Here is a 26,623-nt window from a genome sequence, read left to right as displayed (position 1 = left end):
TTTGATTATCAGTTATAAAGCCTGTTGTAATGTGCCCGATATCCCATATTTCTGTGCCGCCAGCGAGAAAGTCAAATGCACTGTGATTATCTTTCCTGTATTGTTTCTTTTAAAACGAATAAACTTTGCCAATAAACAGATTTGACAAAAAAAAAAAATTAGGAAAGGCAGCTGACATTCTGCTGCTTTCTTTGCTCCTTGTTGCTGCCAAAAATGTTTTTAAGGTGTTGAAAGTTAGCTTTTTTGTAGGTGCACCCCAGAGTTTTGCCTTCTGCTGCTGAACCTGTTTTTGTTGACATTAAGACTCTTTGTTGCTGCTAACCACTGGTCAAGTGCTTGTGCTCGCCCCTCCAAACACTGTAAAATTGGTATGCACCTGATTGGTACATTTAATTTACTTCTCCAGTATTTGGGTGTCTTTCATAGATTCACATGCTTGAATATTCCCCGTCATCGGAGTGGGAGTCCCACGGTAAATAAAATAGCAATAACATACTAATAATATGTATATGTAAAACATAACACATGAAATACACATTAGAAAAAAGGCAGTAAATGCCTAGACACAATTCCACATAGGAATACATGAAGAGAGAAAAAACACTTGTAGTCTATTCCTGTCATTATGTTGGTCCAAACTGTAGCCAATCAGGCGCCAGCAGCCCTCCAGAACCTTCTCCTCAGAGCTCAGTACCTCAGATTTCTACCGCACGTCGTGTGTAAGGGAGTCTCCCTGAGCTCTGCTCAGTTTTCTCTACTTCTTCAGGTTTTCCTGTGTCTTCAAAATGTCTACAAGTAAGAAGTCTCTCTTCAGACCTTGCTCTTCTTGTGGAAAGCTGCGTCTTTATTCAGAAGATCCACACAGTAAGTGTATTTACTGTCTTTACCCCGACCATGATGTGGGTAAGTGTAAGTTCTGTAGAACTTTTTCTACAAAAACTCTAAAGGACAGGGAAGGCCGTCTCCTGCTGTGGCTTCAGAGACTGAAGGACAAGGATGGTGTAGTTTCTGATGCCGAAAGTCTCACTTCTGGTCGTTCCCAAGCAGTTTCAAAGCGTAGTAGTGTGCAGGAGTTGCCCTCACCTTTCATCAAGAGGAAGAAGATTTCTCTCTCTTTGGCCCCTGCGGTGTCTTCACCACTACCTACTACTTCCACGCCCACGAGACCTGGCTCTCAGGCGTCTACTGCATCTTCTACTCATGTTTCTGTGAAAAAACATGTCTCTACGTCGACGGGAGCGTCAACAGTAGTTCCGACGACGAAATCTGGCATCTCCGGATCGTCGACGACGTTTGCTTCAGGATCGTCGACGACTGTCTCGTTGACGTCATCGTCGCCGACGAAGGTAACACTCAGTTTCAAGACTGTGCCATCTGTCATTCCGATTGATTCGTCGTCGACGAAGAAGCCCCCCCGTCGACGACCAAGTCTTCGTCGACGAAGAGTTTAAAGAAATTGCCTTGGTCGACGGCCTCATCGACGAGTGCCCCGTCGACGACCGCCCCGTCGACGAAAAAGAAGTCATCTTCGACGTCGACTCCATCAACGAAGGCTCTGTCGACGCCATTACCGTAGACGGCGGTACCGTCGACCATAACAGATTCTGCCAGTGTGGTTCCATCGTCGTCATCAGCTCCATCGACGACTTCTTCTGCGTTTGCCTCTCTGCCATTGCTGCCATTGTCGTCCACTGGGTCTGCCAATGTCAAGTCTCTTCACCAGCGCCGCAAGGTGCCTGTGGACCAGATTTCCATCGCCAGTTATCCACAGCCACCCTCGCCCTTGTTTGCCACGGACTCGGAGCAGGACTCGGAGGAAGATGTACACGAGTCTTTTAGAGCAGCACGTAGTCCATCTGATTTGGTCATCAAGTGCCAAGACTATAGTAATGATGATGATGACCAATATTTCCAACAGGAAACTACGCCGGTTCAAGTTCCTACTGCGACGTTACCCTTGTCGCTCATCTCCAATCTCCACCATATGTTGGACGACTATAATAGACGTTTCCCGTCATCTCCACAGGTGCCTGCAGTCCCTTCTATTCTGCCGCCTGTTACGGTACCGGCGCCGGTTCCTCTGGCGCCTCTGCCAACTTCTGCTCCTCAAGTTTAAACGTCAGTTCGGATACACACGACTGTGTATGCCGACGACGAGGATGAGGTTTCTCCAGACCGCGAAGATGGTGAGGTTCGAGATGAAGATGATGACGATATGGCGGAGTGGGATAACTACCAAGTTCAGACACCGTCCCCATCTCCGGTCACACCAGGAGATTCTCCTCCTGTGGATATTGCGAGTTTCCATCAGCTAATGGATAGGGCAGCCCAACGCTTCAAGTTACCTAGAGTCCAGAGGGAGGAGGATTGCTTCCTCTATGATTTTAAAAATCAGCCATTCAAACAAGTTCATACTGTTCCCATTATTGACTTTATCTGGGCTGAAGGAGTAAAGTTGATGCAAACCCCAAATTCACTACCGGCTCAGATGCCCCGATTAGAAAAGAAGTATAAAGCACCTATCAGCACTCCAGCGTGCCTCATTGGACAGCCAAAACCAGATTCGGTGGTTACAAAAGCAGCTCAGCGTCGTTCTCGGAACCCTGCGTCTGCTGTTACTGCCCCACCAGATCGCAAAGGTCGTCGCATGGATGCTATAGGCCACAAGTTTTCCACAATGGCATCCACCACAGTGAGAGCGGCCAATGCTTTGGCCATTTTGGGGCATTACGACCGCTAGATGTGGGCAGACATGTAAGCTTATGTGGCCTTGATTCCGGATGCTTCAAAGGCGGAAACTTTGCAACATCTCCAAGAAGGAGAGAGAACATCGGAAGAGATAATTGATTGTGCCGTTGACATCGAATGTACTGGTTTCCGACAACTCGCTGGAGCGGCTGTTCTACGCAGGCAAGGTTGGTTGCGTTCCACATCTTTCCCGCAAGAGGTACAGGCAAAGATCCTGGATATTCCGTATGACAGTGAGTCATTGTTTGGGGCTCATGCTGATGAAGCGTTACAGTCCATCAAAAAAGACACTGACACTGCTCGCTCTCTTGGAACCTTGCAGTTTCGTAAACAGCCCTTTTGGGGTGCACGTGGACGTGACACCTCATCTACTTTTCGAGGGGGAAGCAATCAATATCGCTCCTAAAACCAAGGCAATCAACGCTACTCTAACACCCAGCAACAGTCTTCCCGATAACAGTCTTCTTAAACCTATAGAGGGAAATCTTCTTACAGAGGATCTGCTCCCAAGCGACAATGACTTGCCTTTACCCCAAAAAGTTGGAGGTCGAATCTCCCTGTTCTGTTCTCAATGGTCCTCCATCACCTCGGACCATTGGGTTCTGGACATCGTAGAGAAGGGCCATGCTTTAGAGTTCATCAAACTTCCTCCACCCACTCCACCTTCCGGCCCACCACCAGCACACATCAAGGAACTATTACATCAAGTTCGCCTTATGATACAGAAGGGTGCCGTCAAAGTGGTGCCCAAGTCTCAAAGGGGGAAGGGATTTTATTCCCGTTTTTTCCTTGTCATCAAGAAGACGCTGGATTGGCGGCCGATATTGGACTTGCGAGCACTCAACAAATATCTCAAGTGCCAATCCTTCCACATGTTAACGCTGGTGGAGATCTTACGATTACTCTCAATGGGGGATTTCATGGCAACTATCGACCTCCAGGACGCCTACTTCCATGTCCCTATTCTTCCGCGCCATCGGAAGTACTTGCGTTTCCGCGTGGGACGGAGGGACTTCCAGTTCAGAGTACTGCCTTTCGGCCTACGTTCAGCCCCTCGCGTCTTTACGAAGGTGTTAGCTCCTGTGGTAGCTTATCTGCGTCTTCAGGGTGTCCAGATTTTTCCTTACCTGGACGACTGTCTCCTAAACTCGCAGTCTCGCACGCAGCTGCTTCAGGACACTCTCCTTTGTCAGGAGGTGTTTCGCTCCCTCGGTCTTTCCATCAACATGGCCAAGTCCCAATTGCATCCAGCGCCCTGCAAGAAGTTTCTAGGGGCCACATTGAATACAACTCTTGCAAAAGCATTTGTATCTCAGGAGCGTCAACAAAAGATTCTTCAATTGGTGTCTCATCTACGGACAAAACAGTCCTTTTCAGTCCGACTATTAAATTAATTTCTAGGGATGGCGTCATCGTGCATTGCATTGATCCCAAATTGCAGACTACGGACACGCCCCATTCAAGAGGAACTGGATGGACAGTGGCGTCAGGTCACCGGTTCCTTCAATGACATACTCTGTGTCCCCACCCGCATGAGAGCGGCCCTCAAATGGTGGGCGCGGCCATCCAATCTTTCGACAGGGTCGTCGTTCTTTTCCATCACTCCGGAACTTACTCTGACGATGGACGCCTCATTGGAAGGATGGGGTGCTCATCTTCAAGGCCTGTCCATAAAGGGCAAGTGGACTTTGCCTCAGAGAACCTGGCACATCAACAGGCTGGAGCTGATGGCCATTTTTCTGGAGCTCAAGTCCTTTCATCTCTTGATTCAAGGAGATTCAGTCCTTATTCAGACGGACAACACAACCAGCATGCATTATATGAACAAGCAGGGCGGAACAAAGTCTCCAATCTTGTCTCATCTGGCGCAGTTGATCTGGGACTCGGCTCTAAGTCACCACGTCACTCTCACTGCAGTCCATCTCCCAGGAGTCTCCAACATCCTAGCGGATTCCCTCAGCAGGTTCACGTCATCGACCCACGAGTGGGAGTTACATCAACCATCACTCGAGCTGATTTTTCGGAGATGGGGGCGTCCGCCGCTGGATCTCTTTGCCACACCACAGAACCGGAAATTCCCGTCTTATGCAAGCTGGCATCCCCACCGAGGGTCACAGGGCAATGCCCTTTTGTTGAATTGGTGCAATCTGTTTGCTTACGCTTTTCCTCCAATCCCTCTGGTGCCTCGGGTATTGTGGAAGATGCAGAGACAGCCTTACCACATTCTTCTGATCGCCCCCAGATGGCTTTGTCAGGCATGGTTTTCAGAGCTGCTTCTTCTATCCCAGTGCGAGCCCATCCATCTTCATCCTCGGATGGACCTCCTCACGATGGAAAAGGGTCAGATTTGCCATCCAGACACAACCTCTCTGAATTTGTCAGCTTGGAACCTAAGCACCTTGAATTTGCTCATCTAGCCATCCCGCCAGACTGTAGAGACATTCTCGCTCAGGCCAGAGCTCCGTCAACTGTTAAAACCTACAAACTTAAATGGAAGAGATTCTGCCATTGGTGTGCAGCTGCTGGGGTCCATCCCATTAATTCCACGCCTGTGCAGCTCCTTCCATTCTTTTTGCAACTTGCTCAGTCTGGACTCTCGCATTCAACTTTGAGAGTTTTTCTGGCGGCAATTTCCCGCTTCCGCCAGGATGGCGTCACCTCACTCTGTTCTTCCAGGATAATACGCCAATTTTTCAAAGGATTATTCCGCAAATTCCCACCGATTCGGCACCCTCCTCCTACTTGGCACCTTAACATCGTGTTGGCACAACTTATGAAAGCACCATTCGAACCTATACACAAGGCAGACTTGAAGTTTCTCACTTAGAAGGTTGCTCTTCTCTTTGCGCTGACATCTTCACGTCGCGTAAGTGATATTCATGCCTTCACTATAAATCCTCCTTTTCTGCAATTTCAGCCGGACTTTGTAGTGCTTCGCACTAATCCCACCTTTCTGCCTAAGGTGCCTTCGGATTTCCACATTAACAAACCTGTTTTCTTAAAGACTTTCTTTGCTAATCCACAGTCTCCAGCGGAGCAGCGCTTGCACTCCTTGGACATTAAAAGGTGCTTGAAGATTTACATCAGCAGAACAGCCCCTTTTCGCAAAGCTGATCAACTGTTCATAGCTTATGGACGTTTCCACAAAGGGCGTCCCGTTACCAAACCTACTATTGCTCGTTGGGTTTCCTCGGCCATCGCTTTCTGCCATCAACAGGCAGGCAAGCCTCTACAGTCTTCAGTGAGGGCCCATTCCACCAGGCAATGTCGTCTTCAACTGCCCTGTTCGCCGTGGTGCCGCTGCATCAGATCTGCAGAGCAGCCACGTTTACGAAACGAAAATAATATTAGTGGAATGCAGCATTCATTGTGCCACCCACTAAAGTAGCTCTGTAAAACATGTCTCAGACCCTCCATTGCAGACTGTGTGTGCAGTTGGAACAGGCATTTCAACTTGGCAAAATACATCTTTTGCCATGCCTAAACCTTGCTTTTTAATACTCGCCAGTAAGTCAGGCCTAAAAAGCTCATCAGGTGGGGAGCAGGGCGTTTAAAAAGTAGGACATGCATATTTAAAGTTTCACATGTCTTGACAGTAAAAAACCTACAAAGTTGTTTTCACTGCAGCAAACCAGACTCTCTCATAGAAAACGCTGGGTTACATTATAGCTCCTTATGATGCTTAACTTTAGTTTGGAGCTGGCTGGAAAAGTGGTTCAATGGCTCATTTTAATAGGAATTGAAAGCCAACCTAATGATAAAGTCGGATTTTAAATTACTATTACTATTTCGAAAATCCCACTTTTGCAAAGTTGGCATTTTTCTACCCAAACCGAAAAGTTCCTTTATGCCAAAGTCCAGGTGTTACCTGACCCTTGCTCCCTCACTGACGTGAGATGTGTACTCCTTCCAGACAGTAGAGAATGGGCCTGGGTGTGAAAGGATGGCTAGGGAGGAGCTAGCTCCTACCCTGATTACACTTTGTTAGACTTGACGTCCTTGGCATGGTTTCCCCTGACTTTTTGCCTCTACCTCCTGAATTTTTGACTGTGTACTGGATTTCATTTTTGCTGGGTTAGATGCTTTGGGTGCTTTACCACTGCTGATCAGTGTCAAAGTGCAAGTGCTTCCTGTGTAAATTGTGATTATGATTGGTTATCCATGATTGCCATATTTGATTTACTGGTAAGTCCCTAGTAAAGTGCACTGAGTGTGCCATGGCCTGTAAATCAAATGCTACTAGGGGCTTTCAGCACTGATTATGTCACCCACACGAGTAGCCCTGTAATTCAGCCCTACCACAGTAATGTCTGCGCGCACAGTTGTAAACTGCCATGTTGACCTGGCAAGTGCACCCACTTGCCAGGTCCTAATCTTTCCTTTTCTTACATGTAACTCGCCCCTAAGGTAGGCCTTTTGGCCACCCATGGGTAGAGTGCAGTGTATGTGAAAGGTAGGGCATGCACTAGAGTGTGTGACATGTCCTGATAGTGAAATACGGTGTATTACGTTTTTCACTATTGAAAGGATGGCTGTCCTATAGGCTTTCATTAGAGCTGCACTGTAACATTTTACACAGCTAACTTCCAATTGGGAACAACTAGAGATTTGGAGTTTAGGCTCTATGGACTCAGAATTCAATAACATATCTTTTAGTAAAGGTGTTTTTAAATTGTTTTTGAAAATGCCACTTTTAGAAAGTGCAGAACACAAAACAATGAACCCAGCTCCATACTACTGTACACTCCTACTACTCATGGAGTAACTAACAGTCAACTCTTTAATGTGTCCAAATGGAATTTTTTATTAGACCATTCCTTTTTCTTTAAAAGTTAATCTAAACAATTTTTGGGGGACTGAAAAAGAAACATAGACTTATGACTCCCAAAATGCATTTTGCGAGGCATTTAGTTAATTCTGAATATGACGAGTGTTGAAGGAAACTATTGGATAAAGGATTGATACACTATTCAGATTTTCTTTTGACGCTGGAATAACATATGTGGTTCATAACATTGGATATCTTCATGTTTATTACTAAATTTTGTATATGATGTAAATTTTTCCAAAAATGTGTTTTGCATCAGATTAATGTATGAATTCATTTGCTGATTTTGTAATGTTGCAAGCTGTTGCTAATAATTTTTTCACAGTGTCTAAGTCCATTTTGGCCTTTAAGTGTATGTTATTGTGAATAGTATATACGTGTAAGTTCATGTGTGAATTTGATAAGTCTGTTTCATTTTCAGTCCAAAAAAAATTGTTTTGATTAACTTTTTTAAACAGGAATGGTCTAATAAAAAATTCCATTGGACAGATTAAAGAGTTGACTGTTCGTTACTCCATGAGTAGTAGGAGTGCACAGTAGTACGGAGCCGGGTTCATTGTTTTGTGTTTAGAATTTTGAATAGCCCTACCTGGTCCCGGTCCTTTGGGCTTAACCCCTATAGGTTTTTGCACTTTTATAAGTGGTCATTTTCATTGTGTGCCCCTCTGCCTGTTTGTGTATTAATTGTCTGGTTTTGGAGTAACAGGAGCTGGGGATGGGCATTCACTCTAGACAGTGATAAGGGGGGGTTGAGATGTGTCCTGCCTTGCCCGGGTGACTCATAGCTGGACTGAATAGACCTAGTCTGCATTTAGAGTGGTGGGCGGAGCTTTCACTAGCACCTGCATATGCTGTGCCTCTTTTGGACAATGCTGTCTCCACATCCTGTAGTGAAGCTGGACCAGGAAGGACAGAACTGGTTTTTACTGAGCCCAGAGACTCTTACAAAAAAAAAATCAAAGAAAAAATTGGGTCTAAATATTATAGCCTTATAGCCCGCCATAGCGGGCTATGCCGGCTATTAAAGGCCTGCTGCAGCGTTAAAGGCCCGAGCCGAAGGTGAGGGACTTTAACAAAGCAGCGGGACTTTAATTGCCGGTATATAGCCCTGCTACGAAGGACTATAAGGCTATTAGAACATTCTGCCACTAGAGGGCAGAATGTTCTAACAAATAAAACAAAGCATTCGGGGAGCACAAGGGGATTGAAATCCCCTCAGGCTCCCTGAAGCCGTTGTTCACAACCAGAGCTGTGAACAAAGAAACATTGGAATGTTGGAGCTCTGGGCTTATACCAGCCATTATAAGCCTGGAGCACGCCATTGTTTTCAATGGACCTACCAACATTCCAAAGTTCTAATATAGCCTTATAGCCCGCCGTAGAGGGCTATACCGGCTATTAAAGGCCCTCTCCAGCGTTAAAGGCCCGAGCCGAAGGCGAGGGCCTTTAACAAGGGAGAGGGACTTTAATAGTGGTATAGCCCAGCTACGAAGGGCTATAAGGCTATTAGAACATTCTGCCACTAGAGGGTAGAATGTTCTAACAAACAAGAACAAAGCCTTTTGGGAACGTGAGGGGATTGGAATCCCCTCAGGCTCCTTGAAGCCTTTGTTCACATCCAGAGCTGTGAACAAAGAAACATTGGCATGTTGGAGCTCCAGGCTTATACCAGCCATTATAAGCCCAGAGCACTCAATTGTTTTCAATGAAACTCCCAACATTCCAATGTTCTATTAGACCTTAAACCCCAGAATTTTAGATTACTTCTAGACTAAGAGGAGCCTGCGAAGAAGAAGAGCCGAAGAGCTGCCAGGAGGAGTACTGCCCCTTTGCTATGTGTTGCTTTGTTGGGTTGGCCTGCAGTTGCCTTGCTGTGGTATCTTGCTTAAGAAGATTATCTAAGGGCTTGAAGTAGAGCTTGCCTCCTCTTCAGAAGTCTCAGGGACACAAATAATTCACCTGCATCTTGCTAAACAGCACCTGGACTCCTCTGCTGGACTCCTGATTTCCAAAGAGTGCCAATTCCAGTTCCTGGGCCCTTGGAATCATGCGGTTGGTGCTACAACCCAAGAAAAACAACACTGACTCTGTCAGCGATGCCGTCAGTGACGCAGCAACCTGCACTGAGGCAATGGCCACCACTCGTGAAGTGTACAATGCAGTCCCCTGCCTGCAGCACAGCTCCGAGGCCCGTCCACGCCTGCAAGTTACCAATCTCTGTCCTAGTACTAATGCTATTTAACATTTACATAGAGCCCCTATGATTGCTCTTGGAAAACGTTGGTGTCACCCAGCACTAGTACTCCATTCAAATAAGAAAAAAAGGCATACATGTATAAGCAGAAAGTTTATCTTAAAAAATAACCCCAGAAAGTCACTGAAAAAAGCAATGACTAGAGTTATGTTATAGCTAGGTGTTGAAATGAGAATAAAAAATGAAAAGGCAAACAATACTGAAATTCACTAGTTACTGTAGTTACTGACTTAATTATAACTTGCACACTCACCATGCACAGCTTATGACCTCACATATTAAATCACTCATGACATGTTAAAAGTGAAATGTCAAACGAGTAAAGTATAACTGGTGAATGTGAGCTCCTTTTCTTTTTTCAACTAATTTGTACACTATTTCAACACCTAACCATAACCTCCCTTTAACATTTAGTTTGTTTCGGTAAATTTCTGTTTTCTTTTTTTTTAAAGTAAGCTACATTTTTTTGCCATACTTAACTATAATGTGACTTTAACCTTTGTTTGTTTCCTATGAATTATATATTCAAACTTGAACATACACCCAAACCCTGTGGGTAACCCAAAGCCAACTCACTCACTGCACATGGCCTTCAGCCTGTCCCTGTACCCAACACCCTTTTGAGCAGCCACCTCTCTGCTGTGCACTGCCTTTGGCTTTTGGCCATCTGCAGCTGCCTGGTGGCTGCAGACTCTGACCTATAGCAACAGGCGGACAACCCTAGCTGCGCACGATCAAAGGAAGTGCACTCCAGTTGTTGGCAACAAGGCCTGGCCTGAGGAAGTTCACGTCAGTAGTAGTCATGAAAAACTCTGGATACCAGAGGATAGCCTCAATCTTTTATAAGAAATGATATTACCTCTGATTGATTAAACTAGATCGAGGACATATGGAGTCTAGTATTCACTGCCGATTAAGCTCTAACACTAATCAGTGCTTAATTTGTGCTGGTGCTTTCCGGTGCTTAGCACCAGCACTTAATTATTAGGGCCGGTTCTACGCATCTGCTGCGCTCGCCCACATTGATGTTTTATAAATTATGAATTATGATATAAGCTTTTCAGTTACATTATCATATCTAAAGAAAATTCATTTTTTCTAACTGTGTGCTATTGTACTGTGTTCAAATGCACGTTTATATTGTTAATATCAATTAATAATAGTAACTTGAAACTGCTAATCAGTTCAGTGTTTCCACTTTCTCCATTTTCATGCTTCCAAATGCAAGTTAGCTGAAACAAGCCTGCGTTAGTCTGGCTGGTTCTGTGTTCCGCCGCTGAAAGGATGGCCTCAATAGAAAGACAGCTTCTCTTGAGTCACAAACTCTCTGGTTTATGTTTAACTAAGGTGTGTAGGAGAGAGGGTTTGCCGGTGAAATCCTTTACAGTCGTGCTTTAGAATTTCAAGGAGATGCGATCCCTTTTATTCAGGAAACACACAGAGCAGCACTAGCTTCAGAGTGAATAATTCCGTGTTTGACTGCAGTTAGAGCAGTTTTACGCAAGTGCATTTTGACTATTTGTCATGTGCTACGAGACTGCATGTTTAGTGTGAGTACTGGTCAAGCATCCTCTCAAGACAACGGCAGCTCCGGTGGTGGAAGAGTTTATGACCTACACAGGAAATTCCTGCTCAGCGCTATAGTGATGAACATGCATTACCTAAGAACAGACTGGAGTGCTGGACTCCTCGATGCTGCACATGGACGTGCACAATGACTGACACTGACCATGTCTCCAATTTCAAGAACTACTCCTCCTCCTATATTAATAAAACACCCACATCACTCTCTGGTTGTTTAACAGCACGTGCCATGCCCCTCCCTGCCCGTAGATTGTTTCTTGCTGCCAGTCGCTGCCTTCCTGCAATATAGTGCCGAATGCGATATACATACATCTGCAGTGCCTACCCTTAATCGGAAGACAGTGGCTGGCTACTACACCCCGCACCGCTCTGGGTGGGGCTCTTTCCCTTACAGAACCGGAGGACAGCGGCTACACACCCCTTGCACCTCTCATAGTGGGGCTGTCCCTTGGAACACCTTATAATCTCGTCTGCTTTGAAGGGTGCCTGGACTCTCCCTGGCGGTTGGAACAGGCCTGATAATAAATAAGTGCTTGAGAAGGCCAGTAATAAAGTGCGTCCACTGCACTATGTGAAAGGCACTCACTGCCTGTCCCTGATACAGCTGCAGTCTTGAGCACTGTGAGAGACTCCTCACTGCCACTGAGAGGTATGATTTATAACACTGAGAGACCCCTGTTAACACTATCTGAGAGATGTCTGTTATTGGAAGACATATTAAGGCTTGCTGCTGTGATTTTAGAGAGACGCCTGTCGTTGACTAACACAGGTGCCTTCCTCCTTAGGCACACAGCACATCCTGCTGAACGCCCACATCACGGCACCCACGTTGTCCAACTGAATAGTAAGACAGTAGAAGTAGTAGAAAAAAGTGGGGTTGGCCTTGACAAACATTTGAGCACCAGCACTTCATATTTTACAAATTAAGCACTGACACTAATTCCTCATGAATGTACTTCAAAGCTCGCTAGGGTTCGCAACTGAGATCCCTTGCTTGATGTTTGCTAATCTTGGCGCTTTTTACGATCCGTGGCATCAGAGGTTGTAAAGGTAGTACGTGTCACAGAGGAGCTTGGGCATTTTTGTAATAGAAAAAAAGAAAATTCCGGGATGAGTCTATCTCGTTTCTGTAAAAACTCATTTTTCATGCCGCTGCTGGCTGTGCACGGAGCACAGTTGAAACTTGCTGTTGTTTCAACTTGTTGATCATGTCACCTATCAACACATTCTTCAAGGCCTTGCAGACCTGACTCTCCCCTAAACCCCCTTTTATCCTGCAAGCTAGGGATTTTGATATGTTTCTTGACCGGTCTCTAGTGGAAAAGAATTAGAATGGTGTTAGGTAAGATAACTTTCCTGGTTTTCCAGTTCTGCTGGACCTTAGGTATCATTAACTGCTTGTGACTTGTGGTGCTAAACGTTCAAGCATGCAGCCTTACTGCAGCATGCACACTCAAAGCCTTGAAGATGGTGTGTGCTTTCATATTATCCAGTATTATAGGTATCTTTCATAGATTCACATGCCTGAATCATTCCCCGTCATCGGGGTGGGAGTCCCCGGTACATAAAAAGAGTAATGTCATATAGACATAAACATAGTAATAGGCCAGAGGCCTCTCATTAGTAACATATCCATGTCCTTTTGTAAAAAGGACCAAACTTTGGCCAAGAGCCAATCAGATATCACCACCCTCTAGAACCTTCCTGGAAGGAGCCCTAGTCCCTCAGATTTTCTACCGCACGTCGTGCTAAGGGAGTCTCCTCTGAGCTCTGCTCAGTTTTTTCTGGTATTCTTTACCTTTTTTCAATATTCTCTCAAAGAATTTGTTCTCTGTGAGGAGTTCTTCAGTGGAACATGGCTGACACTCCTAAAAAAGGATTATTTAGATCATGTGCCTCTTGTGGTAAAAAGAGGCTTCATGTTGATGACAGACATGAGGACTGCCTTTACTGTCTCTACCCTGACCACTCTGCAAAGGATTGCAAGGTCTGCCGCACTTTTTCGACCAAAACTCTGAAGGACAGAGAGGGACGCCTGCTTCTCTGGCTCCAGAGAATTAAGGACAAGGACCAGGTAGTCTCTTCAGGGGAGAGTGAGTGTTCCATCAAAAGTACTCATTCCTCTCCTAAAAGGCCTAGAACGTCATCCCCAGGACCATCTTTGGAGCCACCTCAAAAGAAGATGCCCAAGTCGTCAGAGGTTCGTTCAAAGGCCATGACTGAGAAGGTTTCTCTCCAGGATACTACCTTCAAAAAGCCTATCAGGACATCTTCAGTGGTGACTGTAACAACGTCGACGACAACAATCTCCACATCGATGGCTTTGCCATTCTCCTCAACGTCGACGACTACTTCAGCCTCGTCGTCGACGGGTAGGTCCATTCCATCTGTAATAATAATTAAAAAATCGATGACGAAGCCCCTGTCGACGAAACAAAAATCATCATCGATGACTAAAGCCCCTTCGACGTCGATGAAACCTTCTTCATCGTTGACGAAATCCTTGTCGACGTCAGTGAAGCCTCCGTCGACAGTTCCATCGTCGACGAAGCCGTCGACGAGACCATCGACGTCGACACCAGTGTCGACGAACACGAAGCCGGCGACGGGACCATCGACGACGTCTCCAGCGTTGACAAAACACCATCGACTACGCTGCCGTCGACAGTTCCATCGTCGACGAGGACGCCGCCGTTGACTCCGGCTATCACCGTCGACGTTCCCTTGTCGACGACCATACCGTCGACGGGCTCGCCGACGACAGGATCACCTTCATTGAAGTACTCGTACACACACTTCAGGATAACTAAGCGTACTTTGACGCCCGAATTGACCTCACCAAGTAGAGTCCAGCCACTGCCGCCGGCTCAATTGTTGGACACGGAGGATTCTGAGGATGGCTCACTGTTTCAGACTGCTACCAATCCATCAGAACTTAACATTAAAATCCATGAAAGCTCAGAGTGTGAAGACCTGGATCAGGAAGGAATGGATTTCCAGGAGGAATATCACTCTACTCCACCTCCGCCTTCACAACCTGTGGTGTGTCTTCCAGCATCCATAGTGACGGATTTACAATTTCTCATTGCGGATTATAAGCAGCGGTTTCCTTCCAATCCGCCTCCAAACTGCCAGTTGTGATACCTACCCCTCCACCTCGCCCTAGGCCGCCTCCGCTGCTCATTCAACCGGACACTGCTTATTTGCCTCCTTTACAGTCTTCTGATGAAGAAGAGGAAGGAGGAGCACAAGACGAGGGCGAATAGCAAGAGGAAGGAGAACTGCAGGAAGACGAATGGAATGAATACGTTATTCCAGATCGGGCTTCCCCTGACCAAGCACAGGCAGACTCGCCTCCGGAAGACATCGGAGGGTTCCACAACATCTTAGAAAGGGCTGCTTCAAGATTCAAAATCCAAATGACCACGCAACCTCAGGATTGTTTCCTGTATGACTTTAAAGAGCCATTTCAAAAGGCTGTGCGATCCATTCCCGTTATTGAGTATATTTGGGATCAGGGGGTGAAAATAATGAAGAACCCTTCATCTTTGCCTCCAGTCCTACCCAGGCTCGACAAAAAGTATAAGGCTCCTGACACAGCTCCTGAATGCCTTACAGGTCACACAAAACTAGAGTCTGTCATTACCCAAGCTGCGCAGCGTAAATGCAATAATCCATCGGCGGCGTTGACTGCGCCACCAGATAAGGAGGGTCGTAAACTGGATAACATTGGCAAGAGGTTTTCATCCATGTCGGCCCTCACTGTACGAGCGGCTAACTCCTTAGTTACAACCGCCAAATGTGGGCGGATATTGCTCCATATTTGGGTACTATCCCAGAAGACCAAAAAGAGGAAGCAAAAAAGATTCTCCTTGACGGCGAACGTTCAGCCTCGGAAAGGATCGACGTGGCGATGGATATCGCCTCCACAGGATTCCGACAATTGGCAGGGGCTGCGGTCCTAAGGCGCCAAGGATGGCTCAAGGCCACATCTTTCCGACCGGAAGTGCAGGCAAAGATATTGGACATGCCGTTCGATGCCCACCTACTGTTTGGGAAAGACATAGACGAGATGCTGCAAGGTATCAAAAAGGATACTGATACCGCGAAGGCCCTAGGTACTCTCCAGTTCAGAAATACTTCCTTTCGGGGCTCCAGAGGAAGAGGACGACCTTCACGAGGTAGCTATCAGGGGTAAAAATCATCGTACAGCTCAAACCAGCAGTACAAACCCCAGTACCAACAAAGGCAGCAACAACAAAATCAGTCATCATACAACAAATCTTCCTTTCGTGGACGAGGAGGGAAGAAAGACACAGCCAGAAGGCAATGACCTCTGTCAGGCCTCCATTTCTTCTCCACCTTACGCAGTTGGAGGAAAAATCTAATTTTTCCTCCACAATTGGCAGCAAATTACAACGGATCGCTGGGTCCTTCAACTAGTCCAGTTCGGACATTCATTGGAGTTTGTGGAGACTCCTCCTTCGAATCCTCCACGTCCAATGAACCACAAGAATCTACATCTCCTACAAAAAGAACTCTCTATAATGCTCCACAAAAGAGCTATAGAAAAAGTACCTCGGGATCAGAAAGGCAAGGGATTCTATTCCTGATACTTCCTAATACGGAAAAAGGAGAAAAAATGGAGACCTATATTGGACTTACGAGACCTCAACGGATACCTCAAGAAACAGTCGTTCCGTATGGTGTCCATTCAGGAGGTGCTGCAGCTCCTCGATTCAAAAGACTTCATGGTGTCTTTAGACCTACAAGACGCTTTTTTCCACATACCGATCAACAAAAACCACAGACAATTCCTCAGGTTTGCGGTGGCGGGCAGACACTACCAATTCAGGGTGCTGCCCTTCGGAGTGAAATCGTCTCCTCGCATTTTTACAAAATGCCTGTCTCCGGTGGCATGAGTTATGACGGGTCAACAAGCCCATCTAGTCGTGCACTGTTCACGTGGTGTGGTGCACCTTCTAAATTTGTCAAAGTATTCCACTAAATGCTATACCATATAACAGTTACTTGTTTTAATACATGATTCACTTTGTAATATTATACTGTGCATTTTTCAATCAATTTCCATCAGTTCGTCATATCAACAAATGCATCATGCGATTATACATTACTTCTGATTAACCATATACAATATACATAACATCATATTTTAACAACACAGTTTCATTGTTCTGCCCAATGCATTTCGGTACTCAAAGGTACCTTCCTCAAGGGCCAGGCTGTGTGGTTGAATCTCTGCGCCTAGGCGCACGTTCCTTTACTGTGTGAGTTGTCGATAAGCTGAGAAGCTTCTGGAGTGATTCTATTCCCTTAATCCTTCAATATCCAATCTGTGCTAGACGTCCTGCCCGCTTATCCAATACCGATGTTATCTCAACTTCAACGGAGTGCTCCTCACACATCCCTATTTTTGTGTCTCCGGTGGCAGCATATCTTCGCCAACACCATCACCAAGTCTTCCCATACTTGAACGACTGGCTCGTCAAGGCACCTACTTTCGCAGGCGTGAGCAGGCCCTCAGACGGATGTCTGCGACTCTTCAAAAACCTGGGACTCACTCTCAACCAGGAAAAGTCTGTACTTCAGCCTTCCCAACGCCTCACTTTCTTGGGGGCTGTCCTGGATACGGATCAGGAAAAAGCCTTTCCTTCACAGGAACGTCAGCTCAAACTCAAGTCTCTAGCAGCCCGGATTCAGGCCAAAAAGACCATCACGGTGCGCCTGTACAAGTCATTATTGGGGGATGATGTCCTCCAACATCCTGCTGATCCCACACTGCCGTCTTCGTATGCGGCCGCTGCAGGAGGCACTATCCACTCAGTGGATCCAGTGTGCAGGATCCTTCGTCGATCTAATCCAGATCACTCCATTCACTGTGCAAGCCCTAGACTGGTGGCTTCAACCTCAAAATCTGGACCAGGGCCTTCCTTTCCTACTACCAATCTCTCCACATGTGATCACCACAGATGCTTCATTGGAGGGATGGGGTGCGTTTCTGCAAGAACTCCAGATCAATGGGCTATGGTCTCGGACAGAAAAGCAACTGCATATCAACCTTCTCGAATTGAGGGCAGTCTACCTGGCACTAAGAGCATTCCTGCCCCGGATCAAGGATTCCCCAGTGCTTGTGAGAACGGACAACACCACCACAATGCACTATCTGAACAAACAAGGGGAACTCGATCTCTAACGCTATCGCTAGAATCTCAACGTATTTGGAAGTGGCTGCTTTGAAACAACATTTCTTTACGGGCAGAGTATGTCCCAGGGGCAGACAATACCTTGGCGGACTCTCTAAGCAGGCAACGCTCTATCTGCCACGAGTGGGAGCTGGATCAACATCTTCTCAACACCGTATTCTCCCGAAGGGGCAAGCCTCACCTGGATCTATTTGCGACACAACTCATCGCAAAATGCCAATACTACGCAAGCTGGCATCCCCAGAAGGGGTCTCTAGGGAATGCATTTTCCATCGCATGGTGCAACGTCTTCTCTTACGCATTTCCTCCATTTCCCCTGATTCCCAGGGTTCTCAGGAAAATGAAGGCGGAGCATTGCACCCTAATCCTGATAGCCCCGGCGTGGCCACGACAACACTGGTTTACGGAACTTCACCTCCGGTTGCTGGAACCGCCAATTCCATTCAGGCCCAGCCCGACTCTCCTGACAATGAACCACGGGCAAGTCCAACATCCGGATCCACAATCTCTCAAATTATCAGCTTGGCTCCTGAGTACAGAGAGTTCCAGAACGTAGACATTCCTCAAGAATGCAGGGTAGTCTTGGCCCGAGCCCGGGACGACAGTACCAACACGACGTATTCCCTGAAGTGGAAAAGATTCTGTATATGGTGTAAGACAAACAGGATACACCCATTTGAATCTTCGCTGGCACAGATTCTGCCTTATCTGCTTCATTTGGCTCACTCTGGGTTGGCCCACGCCTCAATAAAAGTTCACCTGGCGGCTATATCTCGGTATAGGCGTTCTTCGTCTGGGGTTTCTCTCTGGTCCAATAGACTGATCAAGCAGTTTCTGAAAGGATTGTTCAGGACATTCCCTCCAGTGAGGGCTTTGCCACCCACCTGGCAGCTCAACATCGTACTGGCTCGGTTAATGAAACATCCCTTTGAGCCCATACACAAAGCAGACATCAAATATCTGTTATGGAAAGCAGCTCTCTTACTAGCGCTCACATCAGCAAGGAGAGTGAGTGAACTCCAAGCCTTCTCCATTCAAGACCCTTTCTTACAGTTCAAACAGGACAGAGTTATCTTAAGAACTAATCCTAAATTCATACCAAAGGTTCCATCCAACTTTCACCTGAATGAACCTATAGTTCTGCGGTCCTTCTTCCCGAACCCAAGCACAGCAGCAGAAAGGTCTCTCCATTCCTTAGACCTCAAGAGATGTCTGAAGTTCGACATCCTTAGAACAGAACAATTTCGAAAATCCAACCAACTATTCATTGCCTTTAGCAGGCCCAGGAAAAGTCTTCCATTAACAAAGCAGTCCATCTCAAGGTGGATTTCGGCAGCCATTACTTTCTGCCACCAGCAGGCAGGACATCCTCTGCATTCTAAAGTCTGGGCCCACTCCACTAGAGCGGTCTCCACCTCTATGGCGCTCTTTGCTTGGGTACCCATCATCGACATATGCAGAGCGGCGACATGGAAGACACCTCATACATTCACCAAGCACTACTGCTTGGATTCAGAGCTGATGAAGGATGCAGCAGTGGGTCAAGCGTTGCTACGCCATCTATTTCACTAGAGGTGAGCCTTCTTCCTTTCATCCCTCCATCCTATTACCTTCTTGCACATTTCTCTATGTTTAGAGTATCATATTACTTGCTGTATTTCATTATTGATATACTAGTATCAAGTGATTTTACAGGTTGTTCTATATGAAATGTGCTGGTTATTGCTTGCTACTCTGATTCAGGCATGTGAATCTATGAAAGATACCTATAATACTGGATAAGAAATGCGTTACTTACCTGTAACTGCAGTTATCCAGTATTGGTATCTTTCATAGATTCACATGCAACCCACCCTTGGTTCTCTCAGTAAGTACTGCTTAGCAATGTGCTGACGAAAATCTGAGGGACTAGGGCTCCTTCCAGGAAGGTTCTAGAGGGTGGTGATATCTGATTGGCTCTTGGCCAAAGTTTGGTCCTTTTTACAAAAGGACCTGGATATGTTACTAATGAGAGGCATCTGGCCTATTACTATGTATATGTCTATATGACATTACTCTATTTATGTACCAGGGACTCCCACCCAGACAACGGGGAATGATTCAGGCATGTGAATCTATGAAGGTAAGTAACGCATTTCTTAGCACGTGTCATTTCCAGAATCTGGCGAGGTAGCCCGACTCCCCATGAAAAATACTGATTCACCCATTCTGTCTCTTCTGACTCCTTCCTAGTCATACCTCTAGCACCCATTACGTATGTTTTGTTTTCTTTCACAGGATTTATACCAGTGTGCAGCCTTGGTTTGTCTCAGATGGGACGCATGAACTACGGAAAAGATGTCAGCACCCTGAAGTACTTCACAATCTGCGGCCTTCAAGAAGGCTATGAACCATTTGCTGTCAATACAAACAGGGACATCACCATGTGGCTGAGCAAGAGGCTCCCTCAGTTTATACCAGTACCAACAAACCACGAACATATTGAGGTGAGTGAGCGCACACAATGGGGCTTATTTACACGCCCCTTGCGCCACCGGTGCGTCACTTTTTTCCCATTTCCTATTCTGTTTCTGCTGAAAAGGGCACTGCACCAGCCAACAAGGGCTCTCGTTCTGACTTTTCTGTAACCTTAGACATATATTCACCCAGCATTTGCTGATACCACTAGGTATGGTAATACTGAGTATGTAATGTGGATACCCGTTCAAGTTTAACTCCTTCAAAAGCGGTATAGCGCCCAAACTGCATGTTTTCACCTGTTCCATGGTCATATCCAAAACATGAGCAATATGCCCACGCAAAATATATAAAGTTTTACCTGGAGAAAATGGTGGTGAAAATTGCTTGGGGTGAAATGCGTGCCAGGATTGTAATTCCGATCCAGGCACAAACAAGAGTTTGCATCCGATTCAGGAATTGTCTGGGGGTACCGACGAGAACCAGGCTTGTTTACCTTCAAATGCTATACATCTCGGCATGTTATTTTTAAAAATACATCTCTGTGTAAGCTGTTCTTGTCGGCACTTAATGGGTCTTTTTTCAAATTAAAGCATTGAACCGTGGTATGCTTATTATTATTGTCACTGCTAGTGCAGTGTTTGTATCCAAATTGTAATTTATGTTCTCTTTTGCATTGTGACCCAGGCTGCGAGTCCTCATACAGTTCTAGAGCCTTTCGGTCAGTCAGTTGGCTGCTGATCTGATGGGAGCTCGCCGTCGAAAAGGCTCGTATTTAAAAGTTAAGCGCTTAAAAATTAAGATATGCAAGAGCATATAAGATTGATCCAAGGTAAATGGAGAACGCAGTATAATTACCAAGTCCAAGGTTGAATGAAGTCCTTCTTAGAGAATTGAAGAAATAAGATGAAATCCCAAATTAGGCATCCACGTGGGTTCTGCTCTTCGAATCCCGTCGCCAGTGAAATGAAGATAAATTCAAGGATGATTAAGGTAGAAGCTTATTTAATCGAAGAGCACAGTACAAATAATCCAGCATAGATCAGCATCAATGGATAACTGACTCTTACCAAGAATGCACATCAGAATGACATATGCAAGGTTCTACATTCAGCAATGACATAGGAAAGAATGTATGTGGTTAAAGGAGCAGTACAGAAGTAAGCAACACAACAGGTCTTCACCTGGAAAAAAAATCTTCTATTCTACTTACCGAAATCTGCGTCTGGATCCCTTCATTCACTACCACATGAACTCAATTGTTTATTCCTTAATTGTTTTTATCTCTCATACTCACTTTGATCTTAGAAAATTCAGGAAATAAAACGTAAGGAGTGAAAAGATGACCAATCCTCCCCTTCGATAAAACTGCAATATCAGTGTGAAAGGCTAACAAAATAATGTGGCCCTTATCTGAACTTTCAAAAGCTATTTTTACATAAAAATATCCAGGAAGGATATTTGCAAAATAGAAAATCCATGCCGAAAACAGTCGTTAACGGAAATAATGAAGATTGTGCAAATATGCACAAAAAGTATAGATCCCAAAACCTGCATTTTACAGCATAGGCGCCGGAAGTAGGTGTCCTGAGGAATGCAACAGCACCCACAAAATAACCAAGCTGGATTGCAGAAGGTGATTGATCAATAAAGATGCCTTTAAATATTGTGTTAAGTTGTCACATTTGCTGTGCTTTAAAGGCAGGTCAGATGCCAGGCTGTGCCTTCTGACAAATAGCTGATTTTTCTTTGAACATGGAGAACATGGAGAGTGATGATTATATTTCGTTCTCTGAAGTGAGAAGATTTTGTATAGTGAACTATTGCCCACATGCATCAAACAGAATTGCATTCGCAAATGGTGCGAATCGCAAAATTCGGCCGTTTGCGAATGCAATTCATAGATTTGGGATGCATTAACCTTTTTTGCTTTTTTCGCAATTTATGAAATCGCAATTTATTTGCGATCTCTTAAATTGAGATTGCAGTTAAGAAATCGCAATTTTGCGATTTCTTAAATGCAATGCATGATTTTTTTTAAGGTAAAAAATCGCAATTTGGAAGTGGTAAATTAACATGAAGTTAAACTTCATGCTAATTTACGAAAACTTTCAAAAATGCACAAAAGTGCATTTTTGAAAGTTTCATTTTAAACACACACATGCTGTGTGTGAAAAATGTACTTAAAGTTTAATTTCAGGGGTGCACCCTTGAAAATGCATTCTCATTTTGCGATTCCTTAATTGCGAATCGCAAAATGAGAATGCCTTCCAATTGATTCCTATGGACCTCTAGGCCCATAGGAATCAATGTAAAGGGATTCCTTATTTGCGATTCGCAAAATTGGGAATCGCAAATAAGGAAAACTAATGATTCGCAAAATAAGTCGCGAATTTTTGATGCATTGCCGTTTGCGATTCCTTAATTGCGATTCCTTAATTTTCGCAATTAAGGAATCGCAAACGGCAACAATGATGCATCTACCCAATAGTGACAGAATTCTTGGGGTACAGACAGTCTAAAAAGAAAGCTGTAGGATGCCATTTTTTCAACACATTAAAGAACTGTAAACATATTTCAGAATATATCAGAAGTTAGGAACGTACAAATGTCACACAGTGTTTTGTAATTCTGAAGTGTGGTGGAATTGTGGTCCAAAGTTCCGCCTGCTACATACCACCTCCCTTCCACTCTACTGCTGAATATATTTGCTACACTTGGTATAAATGGGTTACTTGGTTTTTTCACAACCACTGAAACTTCATATATGTATCATCAGTTGCAGCACCCCAACTATAAAAATTGTTCCAGCACCACTGTGTAACATTAATCCTCAAAGTACCTAAATGCAGGACCAGAATATGCAGCACATATCTACATTTACCATGATGTCTATTTTATCGTTTTCTTATGTGTGATCCATAGTATTTACAGTCCCTAGATAGAGTGAATGAGTGCTGTTATCATACGTCATGTGCATGGAACCTGTCATCACCAATAGGATGACTTGGTCCTTGCCTTTCAGTTTGATAATCCAGTGAAATGTGTAGAGGATGCATGAGAAGGTGTTTTGCATTTGCAAGACACATCTCTCAATGAGTAGTCTGATCAAATCCTAAAATTACTACTCCCACCCCTCCAGATAATGTAGCTAGAATCCCCTCTCGAAGGAGATCTCAGCAGGGGCTAGTATTTGAATAAACAAATATGGATAGTTTCAACAATAGCAATAGCTAAGGATCCCCTCCTCCAATATGCAAGCTTCTCTGAATGCTCCTTAGAATAGTTTTATCATACTGATACTGAAGACGATCTTTAGCCCGGCTGATTTATTATCTTTTTTTTTCCTTTCTTAATTTTTCATAGATTTATTATATGGTGGGAGACTGTTTGCTAGGTAGATAATTGGTAGCACTTGTGATTCTTCTATCCCAAATATTTGTAGTGCCTTCTAGTAATTTAAACAACTAATAGTGATAACCTTGCAGGGGGTAGGGACACTTGGGGTGTGATTTCATGACACCCAGGCTAGAGGGGAGGGGTGAAATATGGTCAGCATGGCTGGCAAGGGTTCTTCCACATTTTGGAGGGGCGGATTTTCTTGTTAGGGGTAGGACGGGTGGGACAGGGTCAACAGCAGTAAAAAGAGTAAGAGCAAAAGGTTCAGATACTACACAATCAGAAGTTCGAGGCTATCTGGCAAATAGAAACCTTGATCGAAACTAACAAATGTAAAATCTTATCAGTCAGCGCTAATGGAATTTTAAATAAACAAACCTACGGTGTCCTTATAAAATGGCTGATATCTTTTAATCCCGAAGTGGTGTTCTTTCAAGAGACACATTTAAAATCAAATTCTCCTAAATTATTTTGACCCATGTTTTTTTCTCATGTATTTTTTGCATCAGCTGGTTTGGTCCAGAGAGGAGTTGCCATTTATTTCTCCAGAAAACTATTTTGAAAATTTCTACAAGTTCAGAGAGATCCACAAGGGAGATGGCTATGGGTAATGGCTAGGTTACAGGGGAAAATCATGAATTTTATAAATTACTATGGTCCGGTCTCGGATGACACTTTTAGTCTGGTCAAAAGTAATGAGCTTTTGAGGGGAGCTCCGGGGCAGCTTATAGTAGGTGGGGATTTTAATTTCAACAGGATTTGAAAAAAGACACTTCAAATAAAAATAAGAAACAATTGAAACCGAACACCAAAAGAATTATGGAAGCCCTTCAGCTAGAATACCAATTAGTAGATACCTGGCAAAATAGCAATCCACATAAAACAAAGTTTACCTGCGCCGGGAAACCCACTGTGGGTAGCTGTGCGCGATATAAGCTTAAAAATAAAAAAATAAAAATTAAAAAATATAAAATTCACATCGTTTTCGAACTGCATCTCGAATTGATTTTTTTCTCGTATCAAGATCTCACCAGGTCTCTTAGATAGATAGCGTGTGTAATCCCTTCTCCGACCATGCTAAAGTGGAGCTTGAAATTACATTTGGTGGGGAAAACAGAGAGCTGTCCAGGTGGCAGCTCCAAGATCAGGATTGGGTGGAGGGCTTTAGAGAATGGATCTCTAAATATTTCAAGATCAATGAAAATACTGCAGAGCCTTTTTCTGTATGGGGTGGGTTCAAAGTGGCAGCTTGTGGTCAGATCATCGCCTATACGGCTGCCCAGGCAAATGGCAGGAGGCTTAAAATAGCCAAGTTACAAACTGCAGTTGAAAAAGAATAGGCCCTCCAGTTTTAGCAGTATCCTAATCAACTTGAGCAGGCGAGAGCAGCTCTAAGAGACTTTTTTGTATTGGAAGAAATCTGTAGTTCAAAAATGTACCAGCAAAAGGTGTAACCTTAAGGGATTATTCTTTTAGACTTCAGTCCTTTTTTTAAAAAAACAGCTCCACGGGTATGCAATATTTGAGTTTGAGGGAGTGTACCAGCTTAGGCCTCCAAATTAGAATAAGCCATCTAACAAATTGGGAAAATTGTGGGCTAAGGGAGCTAAGACATTTTGTTATTCAAAACAGGGTGGTTTCTTGGCAAGAGGTGATGGCAAGGGCTGACAACTCTAGGAGACCCATTTTATTTGAATTTTATGGAACTTGTTCATTTTTTAAGGAATATCAATGGCCTGTTCGACTCCCTAAATGAACTGCTGGTAGCCCTTTCTGGGGCAGAAATTAATGGCATAGGAAACTGGTATAGGTTGCTACACCGCCAGGGTCAAACATCATTGGTAGAAAGTCATCTGGGTAAAATAGGCCAAGAGACACAATGCGTTTTCTCATATAAGGACTGGCAAACCCTATGCCATCTTGGAAGCAAATCCCTGCGCGTGGCTAATTTTAAAAGGATGGCATTTTTATCACTTTGACTTGCCTATTTGACTCTGGAGGCCAGGGGGAAAAGATATCCGGAGGTTGAAAATAAGTGTTTTAGATATCAAGCCAATTGTCAGGGTGGGTGGCATCATATTTTTTTTACTTGTCCACAATTAGAACCCTTCTAGGAGGCAATTTTTGCAGATATAGAGCTGGCAATCGAGAACAGAATTCAGCCTGAGGCAGAGCCGGCCTTATTTAGTATATGTAAAGATAGAATGGTGTTAACTAAGGCTGAGGAAGTATTTTTGTTTATCTCTTGCACAGTAGCCCATTCCTAAATCCTGCAGCATTGGAATTCCAGCGATGTTCCCTCCCAATTGAAGTGGCTCAATAAAATGAAAAGGACTCATAATTTTGAAAAAGCATATGCAATTCGGGTGGGAGCCATTAAGAAATTAAAAAAAAATTGGAAGTGTTTTGGAAACTTAGAAAAGTTAAAGGGGGGTGATTAATACTTGATATCGATATTGATGTTGACTGCTATAGTTTTATCTTTTTCTAAAATCTTGTCATGGAAGGAAGAAGCTATTTAATGTTTTAAAAGGTTTCAATAATTGTGTCTTAGTTTTCTTTAATTGTAAAATGTATATTGTGTGCCTTAAGCTCTGCTCAATAAAAAATGTATATAAAAAAATGTAGCAAGAATCATAACTACAAATATTAATGAACATTGGCAAAGCCAATAGGTCTCAGCAATCTGTCAGTTTCTTTTAGTCATGTTGAATAGCAGCACAGCTGCGTGGCTGAAAGTCATGTAAAAAGTGCTATGACCCAGCCTGTGTGTATAAAGCAAATAGAATGTGATGGGCTATTGTTTGGGATATTCGGTTTTTAGACTCTAGAGGGACACACCACGCTTGAAAACAAAACTCAAATTTAAATCACCGAGCGGCATAATGCCACTTCATGCAGGTTTAAACCTATGCATTGCCATTTCAAGCCCAAACAACTTTGAAAGTTATCTTTGTGCAAATCCTGTTTAAACTGATCGACAGCAGAGTGTTTAATTGTTTCCCCTTTTAAAATGCAGCCTTTGTGCTCTAATTCCTAATACCTGCTTTGTTCGAAAGTAAGCCAGTGTAGGAGGAGACCGAGCTTTAAAAACCAAGAGCATTCATATGGAGTGCTCTAAGCAGCATC

The 26,623-nt window shown here is 44.4% G+C and overlaps 1 protein-coding gene across 1 annotated transcript in view; it reads left to right on the top strand.

Moving 5' to 3' along the window:
* The window catches only part of RYR2 (ryanodine receptor 2), a 3,071,198-nt gene that overhangs the window by 865,271 nt on the left and 2,179,304 nt on the right, over positions 1–26,623 (top strand). Inside the window, exon 26 of the mRNA XM_078648003.1 lies at positions 19,916–20,124. Coding sequence (XP_078504129.1) covers positions 19,916–20,124 — 209 coding nt within the window. The remainder of the gene's footprint in view (positions 1–19,915; positions 20,125–26,623) is intronic.

The sequence above is a fragment of the Lissotriton helveticus genome, chromosome 6, assembly GCF_964261635.1.
Source record: "Lissotriton helveticus chromosome 6, aLisHel1.1, whole genome shotgun sequence".
Classification (NCBI taxonomy): Eukaryota; Metazoa; Chordata; class Amphibia; order Caudata; family Salamandridae; genus Lissotriton; species Lissotriton helveticus.
The sequence above is the reverse complement of the archived record's forward strand: the minus strand, read 5'-3'. Positions and strand labels throughout refer to the sequence as shown.